Source organism: Colias eurytheme, chromosome 32 (genome assembly GCF_061535395.1).
Source record: "Colias eurytheme isolate Ceu_HAF_F1 chromosome 32, ilColEury1 Martin Lab GWU primary, whole genome shotgun sequence".
Classification (NCBI taxonomy): domain Eukaryota; kingdom Metazoa; phylum Arthropoda; class Insecta; order Lepidoptera; family Pieridae; genus Colias; species Colias eurytheme.
In genome coordinates, this window is record NC_143011.1 from 124,378 (window position 1) to 138,011 (window position 13,634).

Genomic DNA, 13,634 nt, shown 5'->3' on the forward strand with positions numbered 1-13,634 from the left:
GGAAATTTAGACTATAGTGACGCAATTAGATACGATAAACTTACAGCTAAACTTGAAAACGATCAGACTATCATTAGAAATAAAATTACCTTAATATCTAAAATGCTCGATAGTTTTATCAATTCTACTGAAGTCTTAAATCAAAATTCTAATATATTAGATAAGCGTTTAAAAATTGTAGAATCTATGATTAAGGAATTAGCATCTAAGGATAATCATTGGGTTTATACTACTTATGTTGTAAGCCTTTTAAATTTATTTGTTAGTAATTTTCGTTCTATTTTTATAAAATTAGGAGAAATAGAGACTGCTCTAGCATTTAGTAAAGTATCCATATTACATCAAAGTATTATTAATTCTACTGAGTTGTTGCAACATTTAATTCTTATATCTCAAACTGAAAATTTAGTGTTTAAAGCGAGTGAGGCAAATTTAGTAAAACTAGAAGAAACTATTAATGTTAAATCGTATATTAAACAAAACCAGATTACGTTCATAATGGAGGTTCCAATTACAGATAATTATACTTATAACTATTACAAATTATACTCTATACCTATGTACCGTGAATCCGATAGTAATACCGTTTCCATTTTTCCTAAATATCCTTACCTGTTGGCAAAGGGGATGAAATACTTACCGGTCGTAAAACCGTGCCGATCGCTCGCTGCTGGAGAACAATTTCTATGCGATGAACAAAATCAAACGCCATATCCTGAAACTACTTGCATAGAACAACTGCTTAAATTTGAAGGAAACCCAATGCACTGCGAACAACAGCTAATCAATATAGAGAATGCGAGAATTTCAAGAATCACACCTATAAGTTGGATACTTTTCTCAAAATACAGAAATACTCTGACTCAAATTTGCAATGGTGATGTCAGCAAATATCCTGTCGTGGGCACATACATAATGACCATCGACGAACCATGTAGCATCGAGATCCAGAATATAACGATTCGCCCTCACCAAGTAATCACTGAGAATGATCCTGTAGAACCAACAAAAATTATAGTTTTGCCGCAATTACCTGTGAATAGAACTCCAATATTATCCAGTACACGTGTACTCAATATGCGAGGCATCAACTTGGACGAAGTTAAATATATGTCAACGATATTAAAGCAATCAGTGTTCAGTGATAGTGAAATGGTTAACAGTGAAAGAAATTTTAGATTCAGTGCTACTTTAGGCTATACGTCTCTATTTTTAATCTTTGTACTTGTAATTCTATTTTTACTTTACTTACTTCGTTATAAGATATTAAATGTAACATGTCTGCGAAATCATCGGATAGTTATTAAAAATGAACAAACCGATAATTTCGCACTTAAGGAGGGAGGAGTTACGCATCCACCCCAACCCTCTGTATTAGGTTGAGCAATAGCCTTCCGCTGGCCTCAGCAAGACCACCGGAGAGTTCTTGCAATTTAGCATAAGCGTTGCAGTTATTGAAAAACATTTATTTCGCAATAAGGTATCGATTGTATCATTGCATGTAATTCTGGCATTAACATTTGTGACTCCAAATCGTCCACTTGTTATAGTTAATAATTAAATAAGTTTAATTTTAATTTTATTTTATTTATTTTTAAAAAAAGTCAAATCGCTCCCGCAAAGTTTAACTATATAGCCTGAACGAATATAAATATTTATATAATATATTATACAACAAATAATCGTTTATACATAATACACATACATATTATACACACATACATACATACACACATACACATAATACATATACATACATATATATCACTACCATTAACTACACAAGAAACAAATAAATAAATACGCCGGCACTAGACACTGATGAAGCAAGCAGGTACAGCAGTTATGAAATATACGCCGTGTAAGTGGGAAGAACGCGTGAGCCAGGAGGAAACTGATTTTGGTGATGATTTAGTTTAATTTTTAACTGTTTTTTAAATGTATAGACAGATCCTAAATTGCGAATGGGAGGTGGAATGTTATTCCAACACTTACACGAAACGTATCTAAAACTACCACGAAAAGCCGCCGTGCTATACCGCTGTAAGCGCAGTGCCGGGTTGCTTACCAGACGAGTGTTAACAATACCACTGCACCATTCCAGTTTTTCGTAGAGGTAAGTTGGTTTCTTACTGGTCACAATACCGAAGAGCAAAGTGGCAATGTGGAGTTCCCTTCTGAGAGACATCTTTAAAATGTTTCTCTCGTTGAGGTAAGGTGTCACGTGAGTGCGAGGAGGAATGTCGAAACAGTATCTTGCACAAGCATTTTGCACTCGCTGCACTATTCGCTCTGTTCTTGCAAGAAGTCGAGGCCCATATACACAGTCAGCATAATTAAATTTAGAAAGTACAAGAGCCTCGCATAACCTAATTCGAATATCAGTGCTAAGAAAACTACGAATTTGATATAACATTTTTAAACGGTAAAAACAGTTCCTAACTAAATTCTGTATGTAAGTTTCGAATCTAAGCTCTTGATCAAAAATAAGTCCTAGATTACGAACCTCTAAAACTCTTTCCACTGAAACACCTTGTACCTTTATGTCCAAATTATAACTAACAATATCTTTTATTTGTTTTTTAGATCCCAATACCATGAACTTTGTTTTACTAGGATTTAACGCTAAAGATACCGAATCTGCCCAAGCTGCTATCCTATCCAGGTCTTCATTAATTTTTACCACGGCCCTGGGTGTATCATTAGGTTTAAAGGACAAATATATTTGAATATCATCTGCATAGAGATGATACTGGCAATATTGAATTTCATTTATAACCTCTGCTGTATAAAGAATAAAAAGTAAAGGGCCTAAAATAGAGCCTTGCGGCACTCCTCTAATAAGTGGCTGTAGGTCTGATTTAACGGCAATTCCATCGCTTCCACGAACTTCCACAGCTTGGGTTCGACCGCACAAGTAGCTCCTAAACCACTCAATGGTTCCAGGTTCGAATCCATAAAAATACAATTTAGCAAGCAACAGATTAATATTTATTGTATCAAACGCACGCGAAAAATCTAATAGTACTAAGATGGACCCTTCCCCGCGATCCTGAGCAGTCAGCAAACTATCAGTAACATCTAAGAGTGCAGTGGCTGTACCATGACGCTTTCTAAAGCCTGACTGACGTGATGGTAAAATATTGTTCTCTTCCAAATATGAGATCGTCTGCATGTACACTATACGTTCCAAAACCTTAGATAAACATGGCAAGATGCTGATTGGTCTTAGATCTTTCACATTCACCGGTTCATTGTTTTTAGGTAATGGTTTTACTATAGCCCTTTTCCATAATTCTGGAAAGGTGTGTGACTCAATTGATTTATTTATTATAGAAGTTATAGTACAGAGGCTATTAGGCATAGTTAGAGCTACCATATCCAAGTTAATACCATCAATACCTGTCGCATTTGAATGCAAAGAATCGATAACCTTTTTTACTTCATTTTGGGAAACTGTGCGGATGTCAAATTTAGAGTCTCCATATCTACAATCACTGAACTTCTGAATAATGTCAATACCAATATCATTATTGCCGGGAGCATTAAGAAATGACGCATTTATAAGATTTGGATTATTTATATGTGGTGGGATCTCTATTTCTGGTTTCTTATTTATATTGAGCGATTTTTTTAGATTTTTCCAGAGAATACGTGGATTAGTAAACTGGTCATTAACTTTTTTACTAAAAAATGCACGTTTCTCGTTAAATAAAGCTGTATTAGTAATTTTTTTTAGTTGTTTATAATAGTCCTTATGTGTGTCACTTTTAGTAGTTCGATAGTTGTCAAAAGCTTCATTCCTCAATTTCATCATTTCCTTTATTGTATAGGTAATCCAAGGATGTGAAACAGAACTTTTAGAAAATATTCTTTTATATGGCGCATGACTATCAAACAACAGTATCAAAATATCCGTAAACACATTTACTGTATCATTTACATTAGGTAGGCACGAAATACTTTTCCAATCTATATTCATTAAATCATTATTAAAATGTTCAATATCAATGTCCTTTAACGATCTGTATATTTTCCAGCAAGGTTTAATTTTTACTACTTTATTCATAGGTAGATTAAATGAGATAAATGCGTGACTACTGAGTTCAGGTATGTGATTTATATCTACGTTATTTATGTTATCAGTTCCATCTGTCGGTTTGCAATGATTAATTTGTTAAGTTCTTCATACACTGTTTATTGAATCGAACATGTGAATAATGATTTTAGTAGTTCATTTCTATGTGTTTCTATGGCATACTTAGATCATTAAGTAAATGGCATAAGAAAAAGCTAATTTTAAGTAGGTAATAAGTACTAAACATTGTTTTGTGTAGTAGATGATAGGCAATTTATCTAATCAAAACTTTAATTATTTCAATAATAAAACAGCTATCTTCATAGATTATTTACATATTATATCAAAATTTAGTTTCATAAAATCAATAATAATAATTATTTTTGAATTGCGAATAAAACAACAATAATTGAAACTAAAATGGTTTTATTAACATGACTATATTATTCAACTAATGGTAACAGTAATACATTTTTTCATACAACTTAAATAAAATCTATACATAAAAAAAACGTAGGAAAATACACTTGAATATTTTTTGGGTGCGATTTACAAAATAATAATCGAAGCAAAAAATATGCTACCCCGGGCTAGACGTAAACAGTAGTGCATGGATAAACTTAAAATTTTGAATAAATATTATAAAAACAGGTCGGATCAACATATTAAAGGCTAAACATATAATATAACATCTTGCTAAGACCAATAGGAGCGTAACAATGCGGATAAAGCCACGGAGCACGATGGTGGTCTGTTTCGTGCTTTCACGTGTTTCTTCTTAGTGACGCTGCTTTGAGCACCTGGCGCGTCTGGCTGAAATTGTTTAAAATATGAATACATATTTTTGTTATCCTTTTTCACATGCATGAGTATGAGTATCAATCAAAAATCAAGAATAGTCCATAATAAAGATTCGATTGAAATTCAATTTATGAATAGATATAATATCTATGAATTCTTGAAAGTCACAACTTTGGTTTTGAACAGCGATGTTTATTATAAAACTTATTGTTTGTGACGAGAGTTTTATAGTTAGAAATTAAAGATTTTAATGTATTTTACAACAAATATAGTTAATAGTATAAATTTATAAAAAAATATATTTTGTTCTAATAGTAACAGAGGTTGCATTGAGGAAACTATTTTTGATCAATACTTTATGTAGTTTGATCGTTTCATAAACAAAAATTAGGCCAAAAATATAATTAACATACTTAACTGGTGATTCCATTTTGTACTGATACAAAGCCTGTTTTATATATGTACAATATTTTGACTTCAATTATTCCTTTTATTGGTTGTGTCATTCCTCCTCCTGATGAAACTGTCTTTATGTTATAGAGTAATTTGTGGCATTTCTGAAAAAAAAAATCCACATTTAATGAAAACCTTCAATTTGTCAAAACTAAATCAAATAATTGGGACCACCAACCACATTGCAGGCAGCTTTCAAATAAAAAAAAAGAATTCTCAAAATCGGTTTTCCCAGTGAAAAATTATGATGTAACAAAGCGAAAAAGAGAATAAATCCAATTTCGAAGTCGATTAAAATGTAAATTTAATCATGATGTGTTATTTATTATATTTATGCAGTTTAAATGTTTCACAAACAGGAATTAGGTCAATAAATATATTATGTACTTAACTTGATATTTTTTCTCATCAAAATTCTTCATCAAAACTTTATATACATGTAGTTACCTAATATGTAAATATTTTGCCCTCAAGTCCTTTTATTGGTAAAATAAGTAGTATCTTTCTTCCTATGGATGAAACTGGTCTTTTATATTTTCCTATTTCTACTGGGATTCAATTGTGGCGTTTCTGAAAAAAAAAACATTTATAAAATATTTGATTATCCTCATTTTTTATCACTGGCAATCATTTTAAACGTTTTTTAGGGTTCCGTAGCCAAAATGGCAAAAACGGAACCCTTATAGTTTCGTCATGTCCGTCTGTCCGTCTGTCCGTCTGTCCGTCTGTCACAGCCGATTTACTCGGAAACTATAAGTACTACAGTGATGAAATTTGATGGGAATATGTGTTGTATGAACCGCTACAAAAATATGACACTAAATAGTAAAAAAAAGAATTGGGGGTGGGGCCCCCCATACATGTAACTGAGGGATGAAATTTTTTTTTTCGATGTACATACCCGTGTGGGGTATCAATGGAAAGGTCTTTTAAAATGATATAAAGTTTTCTAAAAAACATTTTTCTTAAAGTGAACGGTTTTTGAGATATCAGCTCTCAAAGTCGTAAAAAGTATGTCCCCCCCCCTCTATTTTTATAACTACGGGGTATAAAATTCTAAAAAAAATAGAGGTGATGCATGCTAATTAACTCTTTCAACGATTTTTGGTTTGATCAAAGTATCTCTTATAGTTTTTGAGATAGGTTGATTTAACTGTAATTTATTATATTTGCTGCTACGGAACCCTTTGTGCGCGAGCCCGACTCGCACTTGGCCGGTTTTTTTTAAATTTATTGAGAGTTTTGCATCCATACTTTTGTTATCTAAACTTAATCAAGATATTATGTTTTTTTAATGCTCCTTTTTAGACAAACAGGAATTATGCCAAACAAATATAATATACTTAACTTGTGATTTAATGTTGTCATATTAAACCTATTATTTTGTGTTGTTTGTCCGTCTTCTGCGATCTGGAAAATATGAAATATATAAGTTGTATCATAAATTTAGAAAGATAATAAGAAGATTATAAAAGATAATATAAACCTATGACAAATATCCGCAAAAAGGAACACTGTTTTCAATTTTTTTGACTGGCAGCGAGGTGTTTCACATCATACTGAGCAAATTATATCTTTAAATAAATAAATAAATAAATGAAACTTTCTGTATTAATGCAAAACTACCACCTCCTCCTTTATCCAGGCTTGGGACTGGCTGCGATGAGGTAGAATAAAATAATCTCATAAAATTTATTCTATTCACCCTCAAACACAGGCGGAGTTACCTAACTACCGTCTAAATACTCGATATACACTAATTACTACTATTATACTTAACTATAAAAGAAATAAAAATTGTAAAGTGTGTATATGATTGACACGTGTTTAAGTAAAGCGTTATGCGTGTAATAAAATAAAATTAAATAAATATAACCATGATTCTATCAAAAATACATACACGTAAATAAAATGTATGAATAAAATATCTACATTCTACATCAATAATTTACACGATCTAAATTAATTTACTCTAGTTTACTCTAGTCTATATACCTATAAACTAAACTTAATTGATTTTATGTACACAAAAATATAGTTTGTGTTGTGCATGTAAGTTTATGTTAAAAAACAAAATTGATTGATCTACATAGAAAATTGAAGCATAGCGAGACAAAATATTTAAATATTACTGTAAAATGCGCTCAGCGAATGTAAAAGTACGATATTAGAAGTAATGATGTAGCGCGTTGTACTGTAAATATACGTCGGACGTGATGCAATTTATAAAAATGAAATGATAGCCCTTCGAATATAGAATAACGATGGATCATGAAAGACGATAGCGGGCGCTTTTAGTCCAACGGAAGGAATGGATCCGCGGACGGTACCGGGCCGGTGTCGGGCGGAGCTGCGCGCGAGCGGCCTCGCTCGGCGGCGAGACGTGGCCGGGCCGGCGCGCGCCGCGGCGGGCGCAGGAGCGGCTCTGTCGCAGAGGTGAGTGCGGTGCCCTAAGTCGCTTTGCATTGGCGCTGCGTCGCGCCTGCAGTGATGGCGGTGGCTAGATGTAGACAGTGTCGAAACAATAGAATATTACGATTGATAATGCGGGGCGTTTCTCTCAAGTTATATGTATTAATATTTATATTACATCTCATATTATAATATGTCATAATTGTGCTAACCTAACCAAAATATTTGCGTATTTGAAAAAAAAATGGACAGATCACGGATACACAAAATAAAAACAATTTTATGTTCCTATAAATAATTGTTATTTATTTTAAGTATCAAATTTGATAAATGTTTTTATTTTTTTATTTTTATTAAGAATTTCCAACAAAGAAAACATAATTTATAAACTCTTAATAGTTAATACTAAAATAGCTTATCGTATAATAACAATATATTATGTTTCTTTACTTATAGGAAATTACAACAATCGTATATTTAAACGGATAACAATATCATGTTAGTTTAATGAAAAAATGAAATACAATTTCTGATGCAGGAAATACAAACAAACAAATAATAATTTACCAAAGTAGATCCAAAACAAATTTGCAATAATATCGTTTTTACTAATATTACTAATTACTAATTAAAAAACTAATGCTGACTACTATTATTTGTAAATAGTATGGTGCTTATCGACATGTTTCATTGAAATGTTTATTAAGAATACGCAGTACGCTTGAATACCGCAAGTGAATTGTGAAATATATCAATTTCACGCGACTTTGCTGCAACAACGTTGTACTCATGGGTAAGTCTAACTATTGGGGAATGCTTCCATAAGTTTGTTCGAAATGGAGGAGTTCTGAGTATAGCGCAGGGATATCGAGGGATCCTGGCGGGGACATTAATACATATTCTGCCCAATAATTCAGAAGAATCAATACAATTATTAATTATTTTATATAAGAAAAATATATCTAACGTAATATTGTACGTCGAGATTTTAAGCTCAACATCTTGAAGTTATTGAGTCTGTCCAGATAACTTGTGCAGGTTTTACCAATTCCAGTTCTGAATGCTAGACAACGGACCAGTAATTTTTGTAAACGCTCGATCCGAATTATATGCGTTTGATAAGATGGGTTCCAGACTGTACAACAATACTCCAGACGACTACGAACGAAGTTGTTGTAAAGTACAAGCGCTGTTTTAGGATCCTTGAATTCTTTGGAGCACCGTAGGATGAAGCCAAGCGATCGATATGATGCAGCCAATATGTTGTAGTAGTGAGATGTAAAACGTAATTGTTGAGTGAATGTTATCACTATCATGTAAACAAAATTTAAATGGACATGTTTATTAATATTATTTTATTAATATACCGTGAAATATTCACAAAACGAAAGATGTCGTTTACTTTAAAAGTCAAAGCAGTATCATGAAAGGTCGGGAACCTTCAGATGCTGGGAAATGTTACCCAGGCATTTTTTTTTCTCGTTTTCATATAAATCGCATTTTACTTTTCCAAAAAGCTGGTACATCTCAGTAAAATGAGCATTCTTTCGATTTCTTTTGCTGCAAAGATTTCGTAGTGGGATTATGTTGTAGGCAATAAAAAGACAAAAAAAGCAAAACAGAATATTGTTCATTGACAATTAAATAAAAATAATCATATTTTTACATTTAAGTTGTGCTTTAAATTCAGTGATTTAACTTTATTTACCATGGTTATTTCCGAGATACCAAATTAGGCTTATTTTTCCGAAATTAACCGAATAGAAATAATATTTATTAACTATCAAATTATGTGGTAATATAAAATGTGCTAACCCTAAGCTTCTTTTGATGCTGAGCAATGTTGTAAAATATAGATCGCTACATTATTAGGTAATTTTGCCCATCATTGTAACTTTTGTTTAAAACAACCTTCAGTGGTTAGTTATAATATTTCAAACGTTATTTAATGACATATTATGAGTAAAAGAAACCTGTGTTTTCGCCATCATGCACAAACTATCAACTTGAATTTTCACCATTTTTTTTTCCCGCGAATTGACACATGATATTCAATGAGTTACAACAAGTTGCTGATTTAAATTAGCGACACACACAATAGGCAGTGTTGACAGACAAATTAACCAACTATTTTACACCAAATACTTTGAATATTGCCAAAGTATGAAGGTATTTTAACAATTTAAAAATTGACTTATGAATTGATCTTCGGGCAAAGATATCCTTGGTAAAAAAATCACAATAAGACACTATGCATTTTCGAAGTAATTATGATATTGATTAATTGTTTTTGATAATGTAGTTTTTTTTTGCGTTGGAAAATATTCAAGAATATGGTTATCATACTAACAAAAGATGTTTTCAACTCTTAGAGTATTTCATACATTTTACATTGTCTTAATAAAATATTGTAAATAACAAAAACTTATAGGTGATACGTAAACATAAATGTTCTACTTATGTATCTAATAAAAACTAAAATTATATTTTATAGATATATTATATGCATGTGAAAAAAGCAATTGATTGTACTTAGTTAGTATAACAATTCTTCAGTTCTCGATAGGTTTGGAGTTTGTACGATAACCGTACTTACTACATAGTCACTTTAATTATTTTAAGCAAGCAAGCAATGAAATGTTTCAAATTACAAAATAAATAACCAGTCGACCAGCTGTATTCCAACATTAGGTACATTAAGATAAAATGTATTTTACATAATGATAGTATGTACTTTATATACAATGCTTTCTTAATATTACAGGTTAACGTTGATTTTTTTTTAAATTACACATAGTATAAACTATAACGTATTAAGAAGAATTTAGAGAAGATATAAAGAAGAGAAAGAAGAATAGGCACAGTGGTGTAATTAAATAACACGAAACGAAAAGGGCGAGTTACATAAGAAGGTATAGCGAAAAAATAGAAGAGTTGCCTGATACTTTAATTCAATAAAGTTTCTCTCGAAGAAGAGAAGGCAGAGTAAAAGTAAGGAAGAAAGTTTTTATTTTTGCAATACGAATTACAATATTATAACTTTAATTTATTTTAAAATAACTGTTGACAACGTAACGTGTATGTTAATATATTTTTTTTTCATAAGTACATAATAATCGACAACCAACATTTGTTTTAAACTTTAGTTCCATTTAAAACGAGATGAAAGAATAAATTTATACGAATACATTTTTTTATACTAAATTATAAAATAAATCTTGATCTTGCTTGATTGAGGTGATTCAAAATACTGGAATTACTAAATAAACGCTATTCACATATATATCGAACTATTCCACCATACTTCAATACTGAATACAGTCAAGTATTTTTATGTAGGTAAATTAAAATTCATTAACTCCACTTGCTTGCAGGATCCGTGCGATCAACCCCACCGGGTGAGACCCTTTTGGGAAGCCCAGCGAGTGCGATCAGCAACCGGATAGAATTCATGTTCTTGTTTGGATGTCGTTTCAGAAAATATTATCATACAAATCAATCATAAAAGCATAGCCTTCAGTGTTGTATTTGATGTCGTTAATATTAGGATTTTAGTTTCATGTTCGTTCGGTTATAATTTGCACTTCAGTTTAGTTCCAAAACTTTGTGACCTCACATACGACGGCAACTGGATCATAATGCCATTTTTTTTTAACTACATATATTATATTTACCGTGAACTTTCACTGTGATAGTCAATTTTCTTTGGCTTTTATCAAGGATTTTGTCCACTTACGACGTTTCCTTTGGTGAACAGAAAATTTCTTTTGTCAGCTTCGAGACATTTTTGGAGTGAGAAAAAGTCATCATGTCACTCATGTTTGTTTGGCTATTGCGTCTGACCAATGTTTTCATTGCTTTCTATAATAGTAAAATGGCTATGACTGTTTATTATAATAGTAAAATGGCTATTTTAATTAGATAACGTATGTAATTCCAGTATTTGTTTCTTGTTTCGTTGATGCGGCAAATATATTCTTGATGTTCTATCATTATTATTTTTTCGTTTTTTTTTTTGTTATTTTTTTTTTGTTCTTTTTAGTGTTTTTTTTGTCTTTTTTGTATATTTCTTTTTTTCTGATATTTTTTTTTGTTTTTGTTCTTTTTTGTGTGTTTTTTTTTTGTATATTTCTTTTTTCTGATATTATGTATTTTTTTTGGTAGCTATTAAACAATTTGCCGTTTTAAATAGAATAATTAAAAATACATTTTAATTTATGCAAATTAAAGGCATACGAAATAATCTAAGAAGTAAAAATTCCACCCTTTATATTATTTACGTTAGTAACAAACGCTTGAATTTATTCGATGTGATGAATAACCATATTCTTGTTACAACTTGTCATCAGTCATCTGTGAGACGCGATACAAAACACACGTCAGTGTAGTTGCCCCGTTCTATCAGGTGTGCAAAACCTTTTCTCTAATCCAAGTATTAACAATGGAGTGTGCGTTATGCAATTCAACATTTAAAGAAGGAGTGCAATGTTGCATATGCAACAAACACTTCGATTTTGGCTGTGCACAAATAACGGAACAAGGTTGGAGAAAACTGGGTGTGGAGAGACGAGCTGCCTGGAGGTGTACCAATTGCAAGAATTCATCAAATATAAACCAACCCTCAGCATCAGACACTATATCCCTCGAGTCTATAATGAAAGAATTGCGAGATGTGAAAAACAAACTCACCGGAATGCCAAGTCTACTAACTGGGTTGAATGAATTGAAAAAAGAGCTATGTGAGATCAAATCAAGCTGCGAATTTTTAGGTGGCAAGATTGATGATTTTGCAAACAAAATATCAACTATGGACGCTAGATTGGTTGAACTCGAAAGCCTTGATCTCAAAATCTCCAGTCTTGACCAGGAGGTATCCTGTCTAAAGGCTCAGTTGGCAGCTAACGACACAAGATCAAGATTAAATAATGTCGAGATTAAGGGCGTTCCTATAAAGAAAAATGAAAACCTATATTCTGTTGTGGACAATATCTGTCAGAAAGTTAGCTTCAGTATTAAAAAGGAACACATCAACTACCTATATCGTGTTCCGTCTCAGAAGACAAAAGATAAACCCATCATAATTAGTTTCCTGAACAGATACGTTAAGGAGGATTTTGTTGCTGCGGCTCGAGCATCGAAGGAATTGCTAGCTCGTGATATCGGATATGGAGACTCTAACAATCGCATCTTTGTGAATGACCATTTAAGCCCTGAAATGAAGAACCTACTGAATAGCTGCAAATTAACTGCCAAGGATAAGCACTACGATTACGTTTGGGTCAAATTCGGTAAAATACATGTACGTAAAAATAATTCATCTCCTGTTATAATAATTACCAAAAAGTCAGATTTAAACAAATTGTCATAATATGTATCCATTCCGTATCATTCTTTCTTGTTAAACAACTAAATTGTGAACGATTCAAATGCTTATTTTATAAAATCAAAGTCGAACAATTAATATTATCACGCTTAAATTTGTCTATATTATGTTTTCAATTTATGTTAAAATGTTATAATTTTCGTTCAAAATACCAAGTGTTTTGTAGCCATGACTCAACCGTAGTCGAACAGGTTTATTCTCTACTAATGCGGGTGGATGTATTTTTCTTTTGTGTCGCTTGTTGCAAAGATGCTCCGAATACTTATTCTTTACCGATTATTGCTATTCCGTACAAACTCGTGCAATTTAGTATTTGCACTTTTCTCTGTCGCACTTATATGATTAGAATTAATGTCGTTAACGTTCTAATGGTTTTAATACGCACTCAAGCTCTTGTGAATATTATTAATAAACTTATGGAATCGCTATATTTTATTAAATACTATTTTGATTTAATCTCGGTTAAAATGTTAGGAACATTATTTAATAGAAATGATATATGTTATA

The 13,634-nt window shown here is 31.7% G+C and overlaps 1 protein-coding gene and 1 long non-coding RNA gene across 2 annotated transcripts; one reads left to right on the forward strand and one right to left on the reverse strand.

The window, feature by feature from the left end:
* Positions 1–4,487: 4,487 nt before the first annotated feature.
* Positions 4,488–5,768, reverse strand: LOC149895082 (uncharacterized). Its single transcript, XR_016458536.1, has 2 exons — positions 5,293–5,768; positions 4,488–4,891 (listed from the first exon to the last, which is right to left on the reverse strand). It is a non-coding gene; the product is annotated as an uncharacterized LOC149895082 (long non-coding RNA).
* A 6,343-nt stretch (positions 5,769–12,111) lies between these two features.
* LOC149895083 (uncharacterized) lies at positions 12,112–13,270 on the forward strand. Its single transcript, XM_090119143.1, has one exon. It carries the CDS (start codon positions 12,186–12,188, stop codon positions 13,110–13,112), a length of 927 nt encoding a protein of 308 aa, XP_089975269.1. The 5' UTR covers positions 12,112–12,185; the 3' UTR covers positions 13,113–13,270.
* The last annotated feature ends 364 nt before the right edge of the window (positions 13,271–13,634 follow it).